Source organism: Canis lupus, chromosome 12 (assembly GCF_003254725.2).
Source record: "Canis lupus dingo isolate Sandy chromosome 12, ASM325472v2, whole genome shotgun sequence".
Taxonomy (NCBI): domain Eukaryota; kingdom Metazoa; phylum Chordata; class Mammalia; order Carnivora; family Canidae; genus Canis; species Canis lupus.
In genome coordinates this window covers 21,756,826-21,779,148 of record NC_064254.1, presented here as the reverse complement: position 1 = coordinate 21,779,148, position 22,323 = coordinate 21,756,826, and the positions used below count along the sequence as shown (strand labels likewise).

Below are 22,323 nucleotides of genomic sequence, written 5' to 3'. Positions count from 1 at the left end.
TCTAAAATAATACAAATATCTCCAAAAGCCTGAAAGGAAAAATAAAATTGCAATAAACTACATAGACATTCAGACAAAACAATCTGAACTAATTGAAAAGAACTCAAGAATAAGACACCAAAGAAACAAGTAGATATTTTTAGTACAAAGTATTTTCCACTGCTATTTTATTTTGTAATTCTAAATCTTTTCCCATCCAATTTTCTATGAGTGCATAGAGGGTTTACAAGACCAGAGTAAGATAGCTTTATCGAGCTATCAAACATCTTCTGAAACAATGGCAGCAGTGAACACTAAGATTGTGTTTAAAAGACCAATGTTTATTTTTCTGGTTTTGATAACCATGCTGTGGTTACGATCCTTTTCTTTGTAACATTTCTTTAGGCCTAAAATTACTTAGGAATAAAACATTAAAAAAGACACTAAGTAAACTAAAATAAATGAAATTTCAAACATGATGATAAATTTAGCATATGCTATTATGTGCATATATGTTGTATGTGTGAAAATAGAAGTCAAACTACTAATTATATATAACTAAAATAAGGAGGTGATTTTATATATCCATTGCACATTTTTTCAGCTGATGATAATTTAGTTGAAGCAAAACACAAATTCCCTCCAATTAGGATTTCTTGAACAATGGTCATTTCGCATTTTAAATTAAAATACTGTACAATCACAAAAACCCAAAAATAAGTTTAAATTAAAAATAACAGGATTCAAAGACAAATTGCTTATTACAAAAAATAGCAATAACTAAAAAGATGGCAATAATTGAACTAGTTTTTGAAAACATTATTAATGATCTAAAATAATTCCCTTCCTATAGTCCATGATTCTCTGTCCTCTGATATATTTTTTACAGCTTTATCACTGTCTGAAATTTTATTATATACACTTCACATTTTTTATTGCATGCCTTCCCAATAATGACTTATGTGAGTTGATTTTACTCATTCAGAACACAGCACCAAGCATATAGTGTATTCAGTAAACAGTGGATAAATATATAAATGATCAAGGGATGATTTACCCTATTCTAATATTAAACTATTTTTAAAAATAGGAGGAAAAATCTTGAATATTTTAAATATGTAGTTGTGTGTTTTTCATTTCAATCAGCAAATATCAACATCTTAGGATGCTCTGGAGGTTTGCAACCAAGATGAATTCATATATCTGCAGTCTCGTGCTCATAGCACCTGTAACAAAGGATCTCATAAATATATTATGTGTAATCAAGTACTGTAAGAGAGAAACTTCCCAGAAATTCCTATTGTAGCATTCAAGATCTCCTTGAAATAATTTGACCTCAAGAGTCTTTGAAATAAGGTAGTAGCATTGAAAATCTCGGATCACAGATATATTATAACTTTCTGGATGTTTTCATACAGACAAGGTGAATCAGATTATTTTATCACCTTTTAGTGGTTCAAGAATGCCCCAAAGTCCCCCAGTCATATTTTGCTCATAAGGAGATGGTACTGAAATACATTTTAAAGAGAAAGTTTTTTTCACCCAAAATGTCATTAGTCTAACAAAAGTCATTTTCAGGATTCTTTAAAGTTTGTTTTAATTTTATTTCCAGTCTTGGTCTTCATTTTAGATAAGCATTAACAGCATATAAATAGAATTTGATAATCTATCTTGTCTCTTACTGTTTTATAACAGTAACTTTTGCCATAAAATTACATAATTGCCATGATTATAACTTTCTGAAAGTGATGTATTATCACATTCTTAACTTTTTTTCTGATTATTAGCTATTAAACTATTTTTATTTTTTCCTGTTTTCCTACACAACATTTTTCTGCTTCTTTACTATTTCCTTGGAAAACATTTCCAAGAGTTAGATCACTGAAAGGTTATACACATTTTTATGACTGTGGATAAGGGTTTTCCACCAAACTTACACAAATTCACAAAGCTAGTAGCAAAGTGTGAGCATGTCAATATCTTCACAACTGACCCAGCCCAGGATATTGCACATTTTAAATTTTGCTTATTTATTGCATGTAAAACAATAATACATCACTGTTTTATCTTGTATTTTCTGTCAAGAAATTGACATAAATTCAAACTTTTCAAGAAATTTTGTTTTTACTATTTTAAGACATATTTGGGAGAAGAGGAAGTGCCAGGAGGCAGAATGTGTATGTGAAGAGCAAGGAATAGGACATCAACTGAGAAAAGTTGAGAATAGTGTATTAGAGAGAAAGAGAGTATGATAAAGTTTGGGTTTCTATTACACATTATATTTTTAGTCAACCTTACATTTCACAGACATCTCACTTTGTGCAAAGGAAATAAACATTCATACAAATTTCCAAGTTATTCTTATGGACAATTAATGTTTAATATACAATTGCTTAATACAAAAAAAGAACAAAAGTAATCCTACCCTATTTACAGTTTCTGGATTCTTATCACTGGGTTCCTCAGGAATTTTAACAAGAAATTTAGAGGTGTCAGCCAACTTAGAGTGGGTTGGTAGTCTTCTGACAGTGGGGACAAATGTGAAGATCAGAGGTTTGGCTTCAGAATCACCAGAAGAGACCTATGAGACATGTAATAAATTAGACTTTCAGTCCTGTCAAAGGTTTATCTTGACTTTATTTTCTATATACCATGATAGTTACCTCATTTATTTTGATAAGTTGCCTATTATCCTGTGATTGTGTGTATGGTTGCCAAAGAAAACAGCTATAAAAATAGTGATAATTGATCAGATCCCTTTCCTTAATTACTCCATTTATCAGAGAAAGTAATACAACCCCAGAAAGATCCTGTTATAGGGGATGGCAACAAAACAGTGGATTGGCTAGTTGATCTCTTGGAATATTACAGGGCACATCTACCTCAGTAAGGTCATCACAAATACAGCATCTAGTCTGTTTCAAAATTTACCATTATTCATTTAACCCTCGGTTTGCCTGTTCAGTTTGTCTCATAATTACCAAGCCTACAAGAAATTTCCAATATGTACCCTTAATGGGAGTACTAAGAAATGGATTTAAAATTGAAAGTATGCTTTTTTTGGCTACTAGAATGCCAATGCCTATCCTCAAGGATATACTTTCTCTTTTATTCATACTTTATTCATTCAAGAATAATTGTGTTTAGTGTTTGTTGTGTGGGAGGCACTCAGGAGCCAGGGATGCCATAGTGAATAAGCAATGGTCAACAGACCATGCACAAGAAGAAAAAAGGGTATGCAGACAATACTAAGGGAAAAGTAATGAGGGGTACCTACCTATCCACCCTGGGAAGCTCTGTAAAAGGCAATATCTGAAATGTACTCCCAGTGAAGAGGAAGATAAGGCTATCCTGGGCTAAGAAAACCAGATGAATGGAAACATGGAAGGGCAGCAACAGTGCGGTGTGGATCAAGCTTAGATTCTGTCCTATTGGCAACAGACAACCATTATAGGACCATAGATTGGGAAATGATGAAGTCACATTAGAGTTTTAGATAGATAATTCTGGTTTTAAAAGACGCATGGCTAGTAACAAGCACAGAAAGCCAAGAGCAATAGAATGAGGACTAAATGAAAGGGAAAAAGAGAAGATGGTGCCATAAATTTTTCTTTCAAGAAGTTTGGATGAGGAATAAGGAGGGATGTTGGAAGTAATTAGCAAGAGAAAGAGAGTCAAAGAGGTGCCTGTACTGGCATGTAATTGAATAGACTTGAACATATCTGTAGCCTGGCAGGAGGAACCAGGAGAGAAGGTAAGCAAAACAAGGTCCTGGAAGAAGCAGGCAAAATAAGCTAAGGGAACAGGAGAAAGAACATGGCCTCCTTTGAGTCCAGAGATAATGAACTAAGATACAGAAAAGCTCATGAATATGGTGCATTGGGGAAACAGAAAAGTGGCATAATCGACATTCAATTATAATCAATAGCTATATAGCTATAATCGATAGCTATAATACTATCAGCCCCGTGTAGTTGGAGTAACACTTATTCTCAGCCACCTCCATGCCTCATCAGAAGAAATACGATACACACTGGTAAGACCCTAACTCACCTCTCTCTTTAAGTCATGCCCCCTTTTAAGGCCTTGGACCCCTCAGGCTTAATCTTGGCATTCCTTTTAACTCCAGCCATGTCAGCCCCTGTGAGAAACCTGGGCCTCAGAGTCACCCCACAACCCCTGTGTGCTATGCACACCCCTCATTCTTTTCCCATCTGTGCCCTGCTCCAACTCTTGAAGACTTTCAACCCTACACTTTCTGGTATTCAGTCAGCCATCACAAAATCCTCCATGTCCTTAACCTCTAACTATCCTAGCTTTAGCCAAACCATGGCTTCTTCTGAAAGGCTCTGTCTCTAAGATGCAACCTTAATGGTAGCTATTTTCTCTCACTCTGGCCCTGGAAGTACAAGAATGTCTGCCTCACTCCCCTGTACTGCTTCCAGACCATTCTACATTCCTCTTACCTAGGAACTGCCAGATTTGAATCTCTTGTTATTAGTGTATACCACTCATAACCTCTCCTCTTCACTGTCATCTGCCCGCACCCAAATTAAGCCCTCCCTTTTTGAAGATTTAGTTCCTGGCTCAATTCCACTCTCTTTAACACTATGCTTTGTGTGATACGAACATCATTGCTCAGAGTGTGTTGCCCTGGCCTCTATTCCTTCCTGCTTCTCAAATACCTAGCCTCAACCAATAGCCACAACACCTCTATAATGTCACATTTTCTATTCTCTGCCCTCTGATTGCCACTTCTTTTCCTTCCATACCCCCCTCTCATACTCCAACTCCAACATTTCTCAGACCCCACCAGAATGAAAATCTACTGATCCCTCCAAAATTATATGGTCCCATATTTTTTTTTTTCTTTTTAACCAGCCTCAGTGACTCTATTCCTCACAGTTCCTCTCATGCATATTCTTCAAGTGTCCTTCCCTCTCACATCATCCCTTCCCATTTGGGTAAATTGACATCCTCACAAAATCTAACCTCCTACCTACTCTACTCCTGCACCAAAAAGGTATGTGATTGGAGGAAATCACACAACTATGCTTACTGGTTTCATTTCGAATTTATGACTCTCAGCCCAAGCAGACCCTTCAATGCTGCTCTATAAACACACTATAGCTTGATAGCCCATGCACTCTCCCACTTTCCTAGAAAACTCGCATCCTCTCCTCTTTCTTCAAACCCCCTACAGCTTCTTCAATGGTCTTACTCTGAGCTGATGACTTTGTTTCTTATTTCACTGAGATAACTGAAGCAATCGGAAAAGAATTTCCAAGGTTCCCATCACATCTACTTATCTACCTGTGTCTTTGTTCTTTTATGTGGCCTTAAGTCCCGCCACTATGTGCCTACTAAAATCAACACTCACTTGAATATTTTACCTTCTACTTACTTTCATTTATTCAACAAGGTCTCATTACTGAATGCTAAGACACCTCTCTAAGTGGTGGTGATATAATGGTGAGCAAAAATCTTTACACTAATGGAATTTACATTCTAGTGGAAGAAGTAGTAAACAAAAATAAATATGTAAAATATATGGTACTTATATAGTTATAAGCTATGAAGACTGGTTATAAGGCCATTGCAATGGCCCATGGGAGAGAAAATGGTAGATTGAACTTGGGTTGCTATGGTAACCATGATAAGAATAGTTAAGATTCTGGCTATATTTTAAAGGAAAACTTAGAATCTGCTTAAAAATTAGATGTGGGATATAGGAGAGAGATAAGAATCAAGGGCAGCCCAGGTGGCTAAGCAGTTTAGCACCACCTTCAGCCCAGGGCGTGATCCTGGAGACCCAGGATCGAGTCCCGCATCGAGCTCCCTGCATGGAGCCTGCTTCTCCCTCTGCCTGTGTCTCTGCCTCTCTCTCTCTCTCCTCTCTGTGTATTCTCATGAATAAATAAATTAAATCTTTAAAAAAAAGAGGAGTACATAATTATTGACCTGAATGACTACAAGAAATGAGATTTTATTCACTAAAATGGGGAAAACAACAGGTGAAGCTAGCCCAAGAATAAAGATCAAATTTGCTATGTCAGATACACATCCCAGTGGAAATGCAGGCATGAGTCAAGTTTAGAGGGAAGTCTGTGCTAAAGATAAAATTATTAGGGTTGTTAACTGATACATAGTATCTAAAACCACAAGACCAGATGAGATCACCAAGGGAGTAGGCAAAAATAGGAGAAGAAGAGGTCCAAGATTGAACCCTCTAGACTCGGAACACTAAGTGATCCAGTAGCTAAAGAAGAACCAGCAAAGGTGACATGGGATTTTAAGGAAAATAGAAAAGACTGGAATATCATTGACATCAATAGGAAAGATGCCTGACTATAAACAAAAGGACTGATAGGCTATACTAAGGGTCCATGAATTTGTTGTGGTAAAGCAAATTTGCTTGGTGGTTTGATATTCCCTGCAGGCATATTCAAATGACCTCTCACAAGAACAGGGAAAGTCAACTGTAGCACTTACAGAGCTGTTGTTTGGAAGTAGTTTTAGCAGAAGGAAATTGAGGACCCTTGAGAGGAAAGCAAATGACCACCATGGAGTGGAGTTTGGATGGGTCCAGAAGAGAGACCCTCAGATTCCAGGATTCAGATTCCAGACCCTCAGATTCCAGTGTTCTCTGAGGCTCAGAGTACAGATTCAGTAGCACAGTGAGTGTCTGGGAGAATGGGTTGGGTTTACAGTATGGTATGTGAGAGTTTAGGATTTAGAGGTATGGTAATTCTATGTGGTCTAGGCTTTGGCCTTGAGACTGAATATCTGAGAAGAAAAAACAGAAAAGTCACTGAGCTTGTGAAGCTCAAGCAACTATGAGACAAGAGGGCTGGCAAGGTCAGCCTGGCAAAAATGGAAGTCACACTGGGTGACAGCAAGACTGGAGAGCATGAGGGTACAATGTGACCCTGGGGTCAGGTGGTACCTGGAGCAGGCTGCCTAGGACACTAGATTAGTAATTGTATATTTTCTTTTTGAGCATGTAATCAAACAAAGAGAATTGGGTCTCCTATAAGAGATTTCACCCAAGTTATAGGACGAATGAACTAACCATAGGCCATCTATTATACAGTAAAACTTTCTGGTAACTAAACAATGAAAATAGCTATGCCTTCTAGAAATGATGCATATTCCTCAAGGAATATCATACATACAGACAAACCCTTCTGATCCAACTCTCATGTTTTAATATTCTTTTTTTTATACAAGATTTTATTTATTTATGAAAGAAAGAGAGTTCAGGGGGAGGAGTAGAGGGAGAGGGACAAGCAGACCCTGTGCTGAGTGCAGAACCCGATGCAGGGCTTGATCTCAGTAGCCTGAGATCATGACCTGAGCTGAAACCAAGGGTCGGATGCCTAACCGGCTGCACCACCCAGGTGCCCCTAATATTCTTTTATGCCTTTAAAGATAGTTGTCATTATTGCCTCATTGCAGTCATGTCAAAATTCCCAGGTTGCAGCTAATCATCAGAAAATAATAAATCAATGCTCTCCATTGTGGTAAAGAACATTAGATCCTTTGTGAGATTTGGGAAGCCCATTAGTCTTATCAGCAATAACAATACAACACACTTACTGGATAGATTATTTTCTAGGAAGGCTTTTTCACATGACTAATCTCATCAATATCATGATAGATGGAGAGTGATTTTAGCAACAAAATCACTAGAGGTAGTTCAGATAATTCATCACAGAATTTCATGTGGGTAAGAGATAAAAACAGTCTTTTAGGAGTCAAAAAAGAGGTGAAATTGTGACTTTATCCCCAGGTTCCATAGGCTTGCCCCATCTGCCCCCATGATGACTACAAGTCTATCTTAGGTTCTATCCCAGTAAAAGTCAAAAACTGATGTATGAAAGGCTTCAGTATAAGTGCTCCATGAGTATGAAATACATATAACATTACTAACAGGAAGTGGCTTTGCCTTTAAAATGCACACAATCCCAGAAATTTACTTCTTCGATGGTCTTGCATAAATTTGTATAATACATGCCACTTAAATCTCTAAAATACAAATAGATCTCCACTATTGACAACCCCATAAACTATAGACTTTTTAAAGGGTAATAGCTGGGGTGCCTGGGTGGCTCAGTTGGTTAAGCGTCTGCCTTCGGCTTAGGTCATGATCTCGGGGTCCTGGGATCTCCCTGCTCAGCAGGGAGTCTGCTTCTTCCTCTCCCTGCTGTCCCCCCATGCTTTCTCTCACTATCTCTGTCTCTGTCTCTCTCAAATATATAAAAATCTTTTTTTAAAAAATAAAACAAAGGGTAATAGCTATAATTTTAGTGAATATAATGGAAACACAATATGAATGAAAACTGATGCTTCGGTACATAAGGTGCACTTTTAACACAACGCCCTCAAGGGAATTTCTAAGCATAACCACATGTTGACAACAAAAGCAAAAGAAAAGTAAAATTATTTCTTTTTACATTATTGTCATATTTTTCTACAGACACATCCATATCCTACATAAACTGTCTTCCCCTTTGTAGGAGAACATTATTTTTTAAATTTTAGTTGAAACAATACATGATGTCATTCAAATATAACATAAAAGGGAAAATCTAATACGACTAACGATGTATTCATCTTCCTAGGTTACTGTTGGAGAAAAAGATCAGGGATAAATTCCTATCTGCACACATATCCTCAGAAGCACAACCACAAAAAGGGCAATGGCTTGGTATCTGCTTTTAAGCTGGGAATACAGTGTTAGCACGGGGCTCTTTTCATCACTCTTACCTAGCATCCTGTTTTCTAACCAAGGAGGTACAGATTTTTTATTTTTGCACAGAATTTAGGTTGGAAAAGGATTTGAAATTACACTAGCTACACGATGTAACATTTAGATGAAGAGCCACGTGTTAGCCGGTAGACTGCTGAATCCCCTGCTCAGAAAAGAAGAAAAAAATTTTGTCTCCTTACTGCATACGGTGGCCAAGTTCCTGTGGAGCCCAGGAATGAATCGCTATGGTGATGAAAAATCATTTTCCACACAAAGCAGAAACAGATGCATGTTAATATCATTGCACTTGTTAACTGCCAGTTAACACTTTCAGTTGTCACTGCCATTTAAAAACACATCTTAGTTCCTATCCATGGGAAACTATTTTAATAATAGAAATTAGCCCTAAAGGATTAAAATCGTACCCTAAATATGGTTTCAAGCACTCAAAACTCTATGAGACGGTCCCCCTTTCACCGGACAGCCAAATAATAACTTAAGAAACTAGGTTTCCCCATGCCATGCAGGTCAAGTGCTCCATTGCTCAGTTTGAGGCTGCAATGCCTTCCTGTCTTCTAGTCCCCTAAAAGTTCTCTTCCTTCCCATGTTGACACCCACACTCGCAGATGGCCACTAGCCTCCCTCCCGTTAAGAAGAGACATCACAGGATGTCAGCTTCAACACTACACCAAGGGCAGTCCTGAGCATTTTCTTTGGTTGGCCAGTAAGCAGTTTGCTTTTATCTGCTCACCCCTTCCACTAACTGTAGATAACATTTCATTTTGATATACAGTCAAATTTATCTATACCCAGGCAGCTCTCCCGCAAGCCCTCTTGCAGCAAACACCGGAGTGCACAGCCTTTAAAAGTTCTTGAAAGCATTAAGGAAAGACTTCCTTTTACCTGGGCTGTGGTCTGAATGCTCCCTGCTAAGACGCACGAGTTCATTTGGAAGTAATGTTCCCGCAGACACTCGGAAGCCCCTGTTCTGGAAGCATTGATTCATCACATAAGGGAGTGAGCAAACCGATGACTGAGGTGGGAAGGGAGCCTCTCACTAAAACAACATACACTCACACAGAAAAAAAGAATTCTAAAAAGAGGTAAAGTGGAATCCTCCCTGAATTGAAGAATTCTGTAGTCTCCAGAGTAGATTTATGTTTAGATAATTTTTAGATGTGGAACTTCACGAGAGGTCACACTGACTGCTGAAATGAAGCCAAGAGAAGTAAAAAAAAAAAAAAAAGAAAGGAAAGAAAGAAAGAAAGAAAGGAAAAAAAAGCCACCTATATGTGTTTGCCCTCTTTTCTTGTCAAGCATGTATTCCAATTACATATTCTCCGAAAAGAGAGAAGCCAGATTGTGCAGGGACGAGAAGCTGATTGAAGGGCCCGAGCATCTGCCAATCTCAGCAACCAGTTGGTCACACTCACTGAGAACATTCAGAGGTAGAAATACATGCAAACACTGTGTCTAAATAAAGCACTAGAAAACACACAGTGATCATTTCAAAAAATCAATAGCATTATCATTCTTTGGCATGTAAATGCAAGCAGCAAGAGCATCTGTAGTGACTGAAATTTTGCTATTAATCAAATTAGCTCTAGAATGAAGCTTGGAATCAATATTTGTTGAAACAAAATTCCCTTCCGAGCTTCCTGGAAGACAGTGAGTGTCCTGACTGCAGACGAACAAACCTCAAGACTTCACACATGAAATTGATTGGAGTCTTCAGCTTTCCGTATTTCTATTTTTTTAAGTATTGATTTTTCTCCAAATCTGAAATATCTATATTTGTGCTTTGGCAATGAAAGATGTTGCAGCCCCAGGGCTGGTTACAGACCGAAGGCTATGAGAAGGAGTGAAGATTTTATTTTAGGACCTGGATTATATACCTCTTAACGTTTTCAACTTTATCAAAAGCCTGAATTTGTGGAAACATTACAAGTAAAATAACTGCCAAAAGTGATTCTACTAGCACACTGGCAAAAATTCTTCCAAATAACACAGCACTTTTTGACCTGGAAAATTGTCTAAATTTCTGAACAGAAGTGCTGTTACATCATTAGACAAATTATATGCCTTTCTCTAGGATACGTATATTTATGGACACTCAAAAGAAAATATAACACCCTCCCCACCCTCAAAGAGTTTACAATCCAACTGAGAATCGAAAACATATGCAAATAATAGAAATACAAAGCAAAAATAAGAAAAGGAAAGAAAGTTCCACATTGAAGTTCTCCAACGTTATGCATAAACCACCTGGAGAGCTTGAGGAGTTCTGGGATGGGCCCTCAGAGTCTGTGTTTCCAACAAGCTCCCAGTTGATGCCCGACTTGAGTGAAGGTACCTATCAGAACAGCAGTACGCAGCAAGTAGAGTCATAAAGGACGAAACCCTAGAGTTGATCATTCACTGGCTGCAGGACCGACCCAAAGGCAGTCCTTTCACCTATGAAATGTGGATAAGAATAGTACTTATCTCACAGGGATCTTGCAAGGATTACGGTGAAATCATGCAAGCCCTGGAGATCACATAGTTCATCTCACACAGTTCTAATCAGTTGCTCCCTGGGGCAGCAGCAATTCAGTCCATTGTCAATAGTTCTATCTGTTCATTCCAAGTAGATTCAAACAATCGCCAAGCTCTTCCCCAATACCTCATTCTGTCTTCCCTCTGGTCTTTTCTCTCTTATTCCTTCCCCCAAAGCAATATTTATTGCTTTTAGAAATATTTGCTATCTCAGCCCCTATCTTTTGCCCTATTTGAATTCTTCCTTGAATCATTTTATAACATGAGAACCAATTAAATTAATCCATTATTTTGCTATTTGGCTCTGTGTCTTATTGGCAACCTTAGTCATTTTCTTTCCTTGGTTTTATTAATAATTGTTGGTGTTGCAACTATTTGTTATATTGATAGAAGTATTAATTGTTAGTTTAAAAAAAACATAATGGTCATGCATTATAACAGCATGCTTCAGCCATCTGGTTAGTAACTACATATAGCCTCAAAGAGCACATGCATTCAGGACAATTTCTATAGAAACCATCCTCATTTGAATAGAAAATGATGGCACCTGTTCAAAAACAGGCCCCAGTCCTGGATGATGAAAAACAAGTGAGTTACTTACACAGGATGGAGGGGTGGGAAGGAGGAGAGCATCTATCCTCCAATTACAATGACTTTTCCTATTGGTAAGAACATTGCCTAGGGTCTACCCAAGACCCTGAAACATTTATAAACACAAACCTTTCTTTTCACAGTGTAATGTAGACATTTATTCAATTAGGTTAAGTCAATCATGCATCACATAAACATACACTTTTATTTCTCCATCTTTTTGTATAAAAACAAACTTTTCAATCATCTCTCTCCCACTAAACAATACAAAACAATCTCTTGAATAATCTTTTTTCCAAGAGAAAATAAAATTTGTCAAAGTTTGCGACAAATATAATTCAAATTTTCTTTAAATTTTGGCATCATTGATGGCCAAAGTAGGATGTCTTTCACCTTCTTACTAAATATATATTACTGCAGTAACTTCTGGCCAAAAGACTCTTCAGATATTGCTTTTAAAATAAACAGTATAAAACAAATAGTCTCTCTTCCTGACATGGGAAACAAATTTGAGAAAAAAAATAGATTAGCACACAAAAGTTTGCCAAGAAACATGTGATTGAACAGATCCAGCTGCCCAAGCTATTCAGACATCCATTTGTCTGTTCCTATACCCGTGTTTGATGAAAGAAGGTACTAGAAATCCCGTTTATCTTCATAAACATCTGTTGAGTACCAGGCACTATTCTAAGCTCTGAGAGACATGAAGACAAAGAAGATTTGGAACTTATTCTCAACATGCATTACAGTCTCATGAAAGAGACAGAAGTTACGGTGGTCGCCAGTGAAGTCAGAGGATAGTGCAAGGTGATATGCTGAATACAGACCGCATGGGGAAGTAGTCTCATCTTCCTGGTAAGATTTCACTCCTATAGCTTCTGAGTTCTCAGTTCCTGTTTCCAGTGATCAACATTGGCACATTTCTCATTCTGTTTTAGCTCTAGGTGGTATATTTTCTCTGAAAATGGGAATTACCAAGAGTTTGGTTCCCTGTATCTAGGACAATAGGTTATTCTAGGGATCCTAACCAGGACCATATCAATTCACAGACTCAGAATTGACTGTATTATAAAGTGAATTCTGACCTCTCATCAAAAATATGTGAGATTCTATCACAGCCTAAGTTTGGCCTCATCTTTATCAGGCATCTTTATTGGCTTCATCTGGGTTGCTTCTACTCCTGGTACTACTGTACTCATAGATTCTTTCTTCTTTGGGGTTTATACTCCTAGTTAATAGAATACTGGTAACTCTCCTTAATTCAAATACACTAGAAGCTTCAAAGTATTGAGGAAACCTAGCACCTAAGTGAAACTGTGACATAGTCAGATATTCAGAAAAGAGTAACAGGCCTTATACATGGTAGAATTTGAAGGGAAAAGAGACAATGGTAAGAAACATTTATCCATCAGGAATAAGTTTTTGGTAATCACCCTCCCCTTGTTGAATTCACTTTCTCAGCTTGGCTTCTAGCAAACTATTTCCTTTTTGTTCTGTTGCTATCCCCTAAACACTCCTGCTCAGTTTGCGTTGTGCCATCCTACCCTTTAGGTTTGAAGTAGCCCAGAAGTCACTCCTTGGATAGTCGCATCTGGTTCTATAACTTTAAAGAACATTTATAAGCCAATGACTTGCAAATTTATTTCCCCAGCCTGAATGGCCTCCCTGGATAATCCACTCATGAATCCAACTGATATCTTCACTTGGATATCTCATTAACATCTGAAACTGAATTATTTATCTTTCTCCTGAAACTGTTGCCCACTACATGCCCCTAACCTCCCCCACCTCAACATATAATTGTATAATTATTTCTCAGTGGTTAGGCTAAAAATGATGGGGTCACATCAATTTTTTTTTGTTTCCATAATCCTCCATCAATATATCAGTATTAGCAAATATGCCAATAATTTTACTTTATCATAATGCCCCACACTAATTTATCAGTATATCTTCCTTCAAAATAAGTCCAGAAAATGTTTATACCTTACTACTTCTACTCTAACATCCTAGAGCAGAACCTACAATCATCTTGCAAAATCACTTCCTTCTAATGAATCCCCCTGCTTCCTCTTCGCCTCCTATATCAGCTATGCTGATAAACAACCCATACCTCCCTTCAAGCCAAACGACTATTCCCCTGCTGCTGGAGGTACTGTAACTGTGCTCAGCTCTCTGTCCTCTCCAAAAGTTCTCTCAGCTGAATAAACCTCCTTGCCCAAAGCCATTCCTCCTCCTCAGAGGTAGCTCTCATCTAATGGCTACTTGATACACTCATATAAAGAACTGGCACTCTCCTTCCAATTTAGGGTAACTCTAAAAAGTGATCCCAAATTCAGTGCTCCTCATGAGGTCAGTTAAGCTTTTGCTGGGTCTGCATTGCAGTCCAGTTCTCTCTCTGCTTTATGTTTCTTCCTTCCCATTCCCACAGGTGTTCCTTAGAGCATATCCATGAGGGTAAACTTCCAGCATGCTAACTCCACCTTAGAATCTGCTTCCTGGGAACCAGATCTGTTGTCACCTTTCCCTATGGTTATTTGCCACACAGTAGCAAGATTGAACCCTTAAAACAGAAGTCAGACAATGCCATTTTTCCATGCAATACTCTCCAATGATTTCCTTTGTCACCCAGAGGATAAGCCAATATCTTTACAATAGCCCACAGCCAACATGATCTGGCCCCTCCTACTCACTCCTCCTTGCTCCCCTCAGCTCTATCTGCAGCGATTTCTCTGCATTCCTAGAGCAGTCCCACTCCCTAGAATGTTTTTCCTAGACTCATGAGTTCCTTCACTTCCTCATATCTCTGCTCAAATGTCACTTCAACTGTAAAACATTCCTCACTACTTTACATAAAATCATTACCCCAATTCTAACCTCTTGCTAGCACTCCCTGTCCCCCTTAGCCCATGTTATTTGTTTCCAGAGCACTAACCAGCCCCTAATGCTTGTTTATTATCTGATTTTGTCATTGGATTTTAAGCTTCATGAGAGCAAGGACTTTGTTTGGATTGTTATTATTTCCCTAGCAGCTAGAATAGTATGTGGAATATATGAACTACTCAGTAAATATTTGTCCAATAAACTTATTGACCGTGATCTCTTTGTGGATATTTATGTTCAGTTATATTTTTGTGTGAAGAGTGCCCTTAAAAGCCATCATCAAAAAAAAAAAAAAAAATCATCATCATAAGCTATGGATAAAAATTTTATCTGTATTACTCAGTTTAGAGGATGATGAAAACTGTGTCCAAAATGGCTCAAACATAAAATAATATAATTGATTACTTTTAATACTCTAAACTATTTACACCTGGACTCTGCCCACCAGGGCAAGTCATGGACTTCCTCTCCCACAGGGGATCTTGTTGAAGAAAAGACCAAGTACCAATGTTTTGTCACTAGACTCACATCTTGACTTTCCAAATCAATCACATTTTTTTTTATGATAGTCACACAGAGAGAGAGAGAGAGAGAGAGAGAGAGGCAGAGACATAGGCAGAGGGAGAAGCAGGCTCCATGCACCGGGAGCCCGACGTGGGACTCGATCCCGGGTCTCCAGGATCACGCCCTGGGCCAAAGGCAGGCGCCAAACTGCTGCGCCACCCAGGGATCCCCCAAATCAATCACATTTTAAATTAGCTTCCTCATACTTGGGCAACATAAAGAATAGACTAAATATAAGTAAAAAGACATGCATATCAAGAAAGTAACTACAACTTACTACACATAGTTTCTATTTTATCTTAACCCATGTAATTTATAGAAATACATGACCCTTAGCAGAGTAACTGAACAAAGACATCAGAAAGCCAGTTTTTGTTAGTTTCATCTTGGGCTACCTAACTTTGATTGGAAGAATAAAATAGAGAGTAGTATAAGAGTAGAATAACTAATTGTGTTTCCATGTAATAGTAATGAGAACATGGGCTATAGGTCAGAGAGTACTGGTGTGATATCCCCCACCACTTATTAGCTGTGTGACCCAAGGCAGATCCTTGATCTCTTTGACTTTCTTATTTATGACCATAGAACTTATCACACAAACTGGAACTCTCTTAAGTCTGAAAGGTAGGGGTGGGGGAAAGCATTATCCTCCCTAGTTAGCTCCTCTTCACCCTGCTGAGTCCTAGGAAACTCAGATCCATGATGAATCAATTTAATTTGCATCATGAGGGTAACACAATTTCTGAAATGCAATATACTTCATAAAATCACTACTTAACAACTCGTTCCCTGATTCCATAGGTTAGATACAACCTCCTTCTGTACACTCCATTAGCACCTTCTACTTTTTCATAGCATTTGCTGCTATTAAAATTACATGATTATATAGTGAATTCCTTAGTATCTGGCTCCCCAATTGAAACATAAGCACTAGGACAATGGGAAATTTCTATTTTGTTCTATTCTGTACCCAAAGTACCTAATATAGTGCCTATCACATAATAGGGGATCAATAAATGTCCATACAATAAATGAATGATTATGTGCATTCATGATAAATGTATGGAAGACCTAGGGAAGGCAAAAGATAGTTCTCTCTTCAAGGAACATACAGCATCAAGACTCATAGAGAAATATGCGTAATTTAATCATTGTATACTTTTATTTCTTTGCAGATAGAGCACATATAAAAATAGCAACCCATACTGGACGTCAAAGCTGTGACTCTTAAGAGTGTATGGAAGGAATCAGCATAGAAGGGTGTGCCAGGATCTAGGCTGCATGAAGAAAATCGAATAAAGCATCTCTGGTTGAGATCTCCCCTCTCACTTCTCACAGTCATAGACTGTCACCCTGGCTACTTCACACACTTAACCCACTCATCCTGAGAACATATCTTATCCTACATATGACACATGTAACACCACTGAACAAGTTTGATGTGATGCAGCTCTTGGTACTTAACATACATTATTTCTTGTATTTCCTACAAAACCAGCAAGTGAATCATTATGTCCATTAGACAAGAAAAATAAGACTTAGTTAAATTACTTGCTCAACCAGCAGATGATGCAATTGGATTTGAACTTGGGTCTGCCTGGCTAGAACCCAGGGTAATGTTGACTCTTATTTGCTGACTGCTTCTGCCAGCCTTACCTTAGAGATAGACACTCATTCATAGAAAAGTGGTAAGAAAGGCAGTAGGACAGGACATTGTTTCTACCCAGAAGAACTGGGCAATAATGAACATTTCCTCCAAGCCTCCAGTATTCATTCTCAAAATGTGGCTACATATCCTGACTTTTCTGCCTTTTAGAGCTGTTATTCTCTTACTGTCTCTATGTCAGCTCTAAATATAAAAGCAATGCATACTTATTTTGCAACATAACTTTAAAATGGAAATGAGTTATCACCAGAAAATACATTATATTGTCACTGTGTATTAAGTGTTAAAGCTACATAAATTTCAATATGGATAATACAATGTAGACACAGAAAAATATTGTTGAATATTTAAATATGACTAAATATGCTTTGTGACAAGTATTTCAATACATTTAATGGACAATATCTTCAAAAATATCTCAAACAACATATGAGCTCTAACTTATGTTTTACACCATTAATTACCTAATTCTATTAATGGAAACAATAGAATTTGGAGTCAGAATCAGGTTCAAATAATAAATCTACTATAATTAACTGATGATATTATGTAAGTTACTTAAATTCCATGAGCTTCAGCTTTTTCATTTATAAAATAGACATGATAAAAGGATCCAAATCTCATGAGGTAAATGTGAAAATTAAATGAGATGACATGTAAGACCCTAGAGTATTACTCAACACACAGAAGGCACACAATATATATAATTTCTCTCTTTCTTTTTAGGATGGATAAAACAAATGAAGTCTAACACAAAGTTTCTATGTTACACAAGTATCAAAATACTGTCATGTTTACTTGCCCAATTTCCTCCCCTTTCTCCCCTCAACTCCAAAACAAAACAGAAAGCTGAATTTTAACCATCTTGGCCTGCATCTAGTATCATCCAAAAGATATTTTACAAACCCTGTGGCTTGCCTCAATGCTCAAAACCAGCTTCATCAGAAGTTACATGACAGTCATATGGTCAGTTAATAGATCCCACATTTGCTCCATATCCTCCAGAAGTCATCACCACTTAAACTGAGGATTATCTTTTTCTTTAAGATTTATATATTTATTTGAGCTGGAGAGGGCAGGGGGAGAAGAGGAAAGAGAATTCTTAAGCAGACTCCCCACTGAGAATCCCATATGGGACTCAATCCCAGGACCCTGAGATCATGATGTTTAACCAACTGAGCCACCCAGGTGCTCCTGAAAGGTCACCTACAATGAAAGTGCATATGCATTGTAAATGATCAGTTGAGTGGGTAAAGAATTGCACATGAATCAGATTATATTAAGATGGTGTTTCCTTTTGATTTTAGGTTTGACACTTAGTAATTTTCATCCAAAGGAAACCCAGTTGATGGCAAGGACAATATATTCCCATAAGATGAGAGGTGTACTGAGACCCAGGCTCCTGTACAGTCCTCCATGAAGACAGGAATTAATGATGCCTTGGATCACCATGGCATCCTTGGCATTTAACATTTGGTAGATACTAATATGTGACTGTTAAAAGAATTGATAGTATATGCCTACCCTTCAGAAAATAAGAGGTAAGAAATAAAGGTGCTAGGGGTCAAGCATAAAGAAATAGAAGGCAAAACACAGAGCATTTCTCCCCACAACTCACATTACCTAGTAGTAATGCAACTGTAATCCAACCTTCTCCTGGCACTTCTCTGACTACATTACATTAGATGATAGAAGGCTTTCTAGGTCAGAAATGGCTAGTCTTTCACAGGTGAGAAATTAAGAAGCAGTAGAGGAACTGATATGAAGAAAAGATTTTTATTTACTTCTCCCAGTATGTGATGAAGTAATATGCAAGATATAAGAAGCAAACATTTCAAGTCAATAAAATAGATCATTTAAAGGTATTTTGTACATCACAAAAGATAAATTGAAATAGCAACCTTTTTACCTGAAAAAAAGCACTTGGCCTATTTATCAAATTTGCCAATAGATTAAAATAAAGAGACTATTAAAAGAAATTGCAATGAAAAATAGCTCCCTAATTTCCATAAAAGAACTAGATTATCTCACCCATAGAGATTTTGTGATAATTAAGTAAAATTATACATGGAACGTTCCCAACATGATGTCTACTATCTGACAAAATCTCAATAATGATTAGCTATTGCTTTAGTTGTATGACATAATATTGAGTTGCCCAAAGTGACTAGCAATCTTACATTAATTATATATTTAAACCAATAAATGCCAGTTACATAACCATCATTTTAAAATTTCACAAAAATATTCTTGCTGAATATTTCTCCAAAGTATTTTTCTTTAAAATCAGTATTTTTATTTTTTCTGATCAATTTTATTGTTTTTGCCTTTATAATTTACATCTCTGAATATAAGGAAGCTATTTTCACTTATGATTTTGTTAATTGATAAGTCTATATAGAAAGGCAAACCCATTCCCTTCAAATCTGCCTATTCTAATTATCAGCACATTCTACACAGAATCCCTTTCCAAGAGTCTTTATTTTTTTAATATCACAATACTATTTTATTCAAAAATATAACTATAGTGTTTCTAGTAAAAAATATTTTCAGAATCACTTCTCAATCTTTTGAAAGCATGTATTGACATTAATAAGCCAGGTTACCTGAAAAGAGTTAGGGACGCTGAGCAGGCAGGCAATCTGTAAGTCTTAGATTCCAATATGCTGCCCATACTGTATCATGTACCGCTATATATATATATATATATATATATATATATACTTGTTTTCTTCAAATCAACATGTGACTGTGTGGGAGATGGGGAAGGCTTCAAACTATGCAAAAATAATAAGTTCTAGAGGTTCTAATGACATTCCATCCAGCAGTCTGTAGGCAAAAGGAATTTGAGACACACAAAAACATCATTGTCCCAGTACAGAGTTACTAAAATGTTTTCTTGTAAAGATAAAATGCCCTCTTTCTTTCTGAAGACATTTACCAAGGTCCATAATGTATCACTTCAATTCTCTCAATAAGCTTACTAGTAAAAATACAATACACTTTCCCTCAGGATTTCAAATTTAACTCCGATTATTTTTTAAAAATATTTTCCTTTAAAAACTGACATAAGAAAAAATAAAACTATTTCTTTTTCAAACAGTTTTTTGTAGTAAAGAAAAATAAATAATCAAGTACATTTAACATTTCCTTTGAAGATATACATGAGATTTTTATCTCGGAAAAAAAAAATCTCTGGCCTTGTGCTAATTCATTACTTTCTAAAGAAACCTTTGACTTTTCTAGAGTACTAACCATGAACTCAGCAGCCAGAAAGAGTACCTAACTTCTCACTGCCTCTATTTTCTCACCTGTAAAATAGGAATAATGAGAGTAGCTACGTCACAGGGATGTGGTTATATAAATTAGCACACATAAGTCCTAGGAACAGGAGCTAGCATAGAGTAAGCTTTCAATAAATATTAACTGTTATTATCAGCTATTACTAGCCATAGGGTGACCATATATGTTTAAGTAGTTCATTCATTATTTCCAACCTTCCTCCACCCATTCTCATATCTCACTTCCAACAATCTTAAGGATAATCAATGAATGATCTCTTACTGCTCAAATCACTGACTTTTTTCTGAATTTCTATGTTGTAAACATTGTTGGCTCTTTTCATCATCAAAAGAGCTTTTCTCTTGGCCCTCTCGGAGGCTCCTTGTCCTGGTTCTGCCTCCAGGAGATTCAGCACTTAATGCCTCTTTTCTTTGCCCTGAGTTTCCTCCTCCCTGATGGTGGTCCTATACTCTGTCATTTCAACACTCCAGAAGGCTGGCTGGCTCTCCAAGTATGTCTCCACTGCTCCCTCTCTCCCCTCTTCAATGTTCTAAGTGCTGGTTCTAATACAAGCACCACCATACAGGTGGTTGGATTGCGGAGTTTGACAAGCATGGTTTTGAGGCCTGGTTTGACATTTATAAGCTGCATGACCTTAATCTATTTTCATAATTTCTCGAAATCTTCGTTTCCTCATTTGTAATAGATCATCTAGAAAACCTACCTGATAGTCTCCACTGAGTAATACAACAGGTGTAAAGCATTTGACATACTTACTGGCACAGAAAAAACACTCAACATATGTTAGATGATTATTAATATTAACGTCCAATTGAATATGTCCAAAACATTTTGACATTCCACACACATATATGAAACAACTCCTCTGTAAGTTCTAGAAATGTTTGATTGCCACCATCACTTTCAAGACAACATACTTTAGCCTTCTTATTATACTGTCTCACTTGTTTCCATCATCTGAAGTAAAATATGGTAACGTCTTCCTCAACTGTAACAAAAAAAACTTTTGAGCCACCTACCTGGCTTCTTAGTTTAAAGATTATATACTGCAGCTTCCCTTAATGGTAGGTTTGGCCATGTGATTAAGCTGTGGTCAATGAGATACAATTAGAAGTAAATCTCCTTAAAAAGATGTGGCATGTCCTTCTTGATTTCAGCTTCCATCCTGCTGTCTGTAATTTGTTTTTTGTTTTTTAAGATTTTACTTATTTTTTCATGAGAGACACAGAGAGACAGAGAGAGAGGCAAACACACAGGCAGAGGGAGAAGCAGGCTCCATGCAGGGAGCCTGACATGGGACTCGATCCTGGGTCTCCAGGATCAGGCCCTGGGCTGAAGGCAGCGCTAAACCACTGCACCACCGGTGCTGCCCTGCTGTCTGTAATTTGGATGTGATAGCTGGATCTCTAGCAGCCATATTAGACCCTCATGATAAAAGCTTTACACTGGAGATGATAGAATGACACATGAATTAGCAGAATAAGTCCCAAATCAACATAAGAACTGATACGCTTCGATTTTTTTTTTTTTTTTGGTCATGTGAGAGAGAAGTAAATATCCATCATGAAGTTTCTTTCTTGTCTACAGCCAGGTCTAACCTAAGTGAATTAACGTTTCAATGTCTCTCACTTCATGTGCAACCTTCATTCTAGCCAGGCCAGTTCCCTCACAGTGTCCCAAGCTGCTTTGGCTCAGACTGCTTCATTTACATGGCTCTCTCCTCACCCCCCAAGTATCTCGGTTTGCGGAACCAAAAAGGTTCCAACCTACCATGAACCTAGATCTAATTTTTAAGCACTTAACCCTCTCCCTTCCATAGAAGGTTGTAGCATTTATATTCTGCTCCATATTATCATTTATGCCCGTAAGAGAATCTTATGTTTTGAATTTTTTGTAAGATCACTAATAATCAGGTGTTGCAAGCTGGGGTGCCAGAAGCAGATCCTAAGACAAAGTTCAGGGTACCAGTTATTTATGAGAGATGAACATTGGTGAGGGACATGGGCAAAAGCAGGACCGGGCAGAGGAAGAAGCTGAACCATGATACAAA

At 37.4% G+C, this 22,323-nt stretch overlaps 1 protein-coding gene across 39 annotated transcripts in view; it reads right to left on the bottom strand.

The window, feature by feature from the left end:
* Positions 1–22,323, bottom strand: part of LOC112641773 (muscular LMNA interacting protein) — a 261,862-nt gene that overhangs the window by 132,396 nt on the left and 107,143 nt on the right. For 30 of the 39 annotated variants that reach the window (XM_049092170.1, XM_049092175.1, XM_049092172.1 and 27 more), the window contains one exon: positions 2,405–2,560. The exons of 7 other annotated variants lie outside the window; for them this stretch is intronic. In XM_049092170.1, coding sequence (XP_048948127.1) covers positions 2,405–2,560 — 156 coding nt within the window. Of the gene's footprint in view, positions 1–2,404; positions 2,561–9,634; positions 9,720–10,996; positions 11,141–22,323 lie in introns of those variants that run through there. 2 more of the 39 variants (XM_025419063.3, XM_025419058.3) reach the window with 2 other exon arrangements.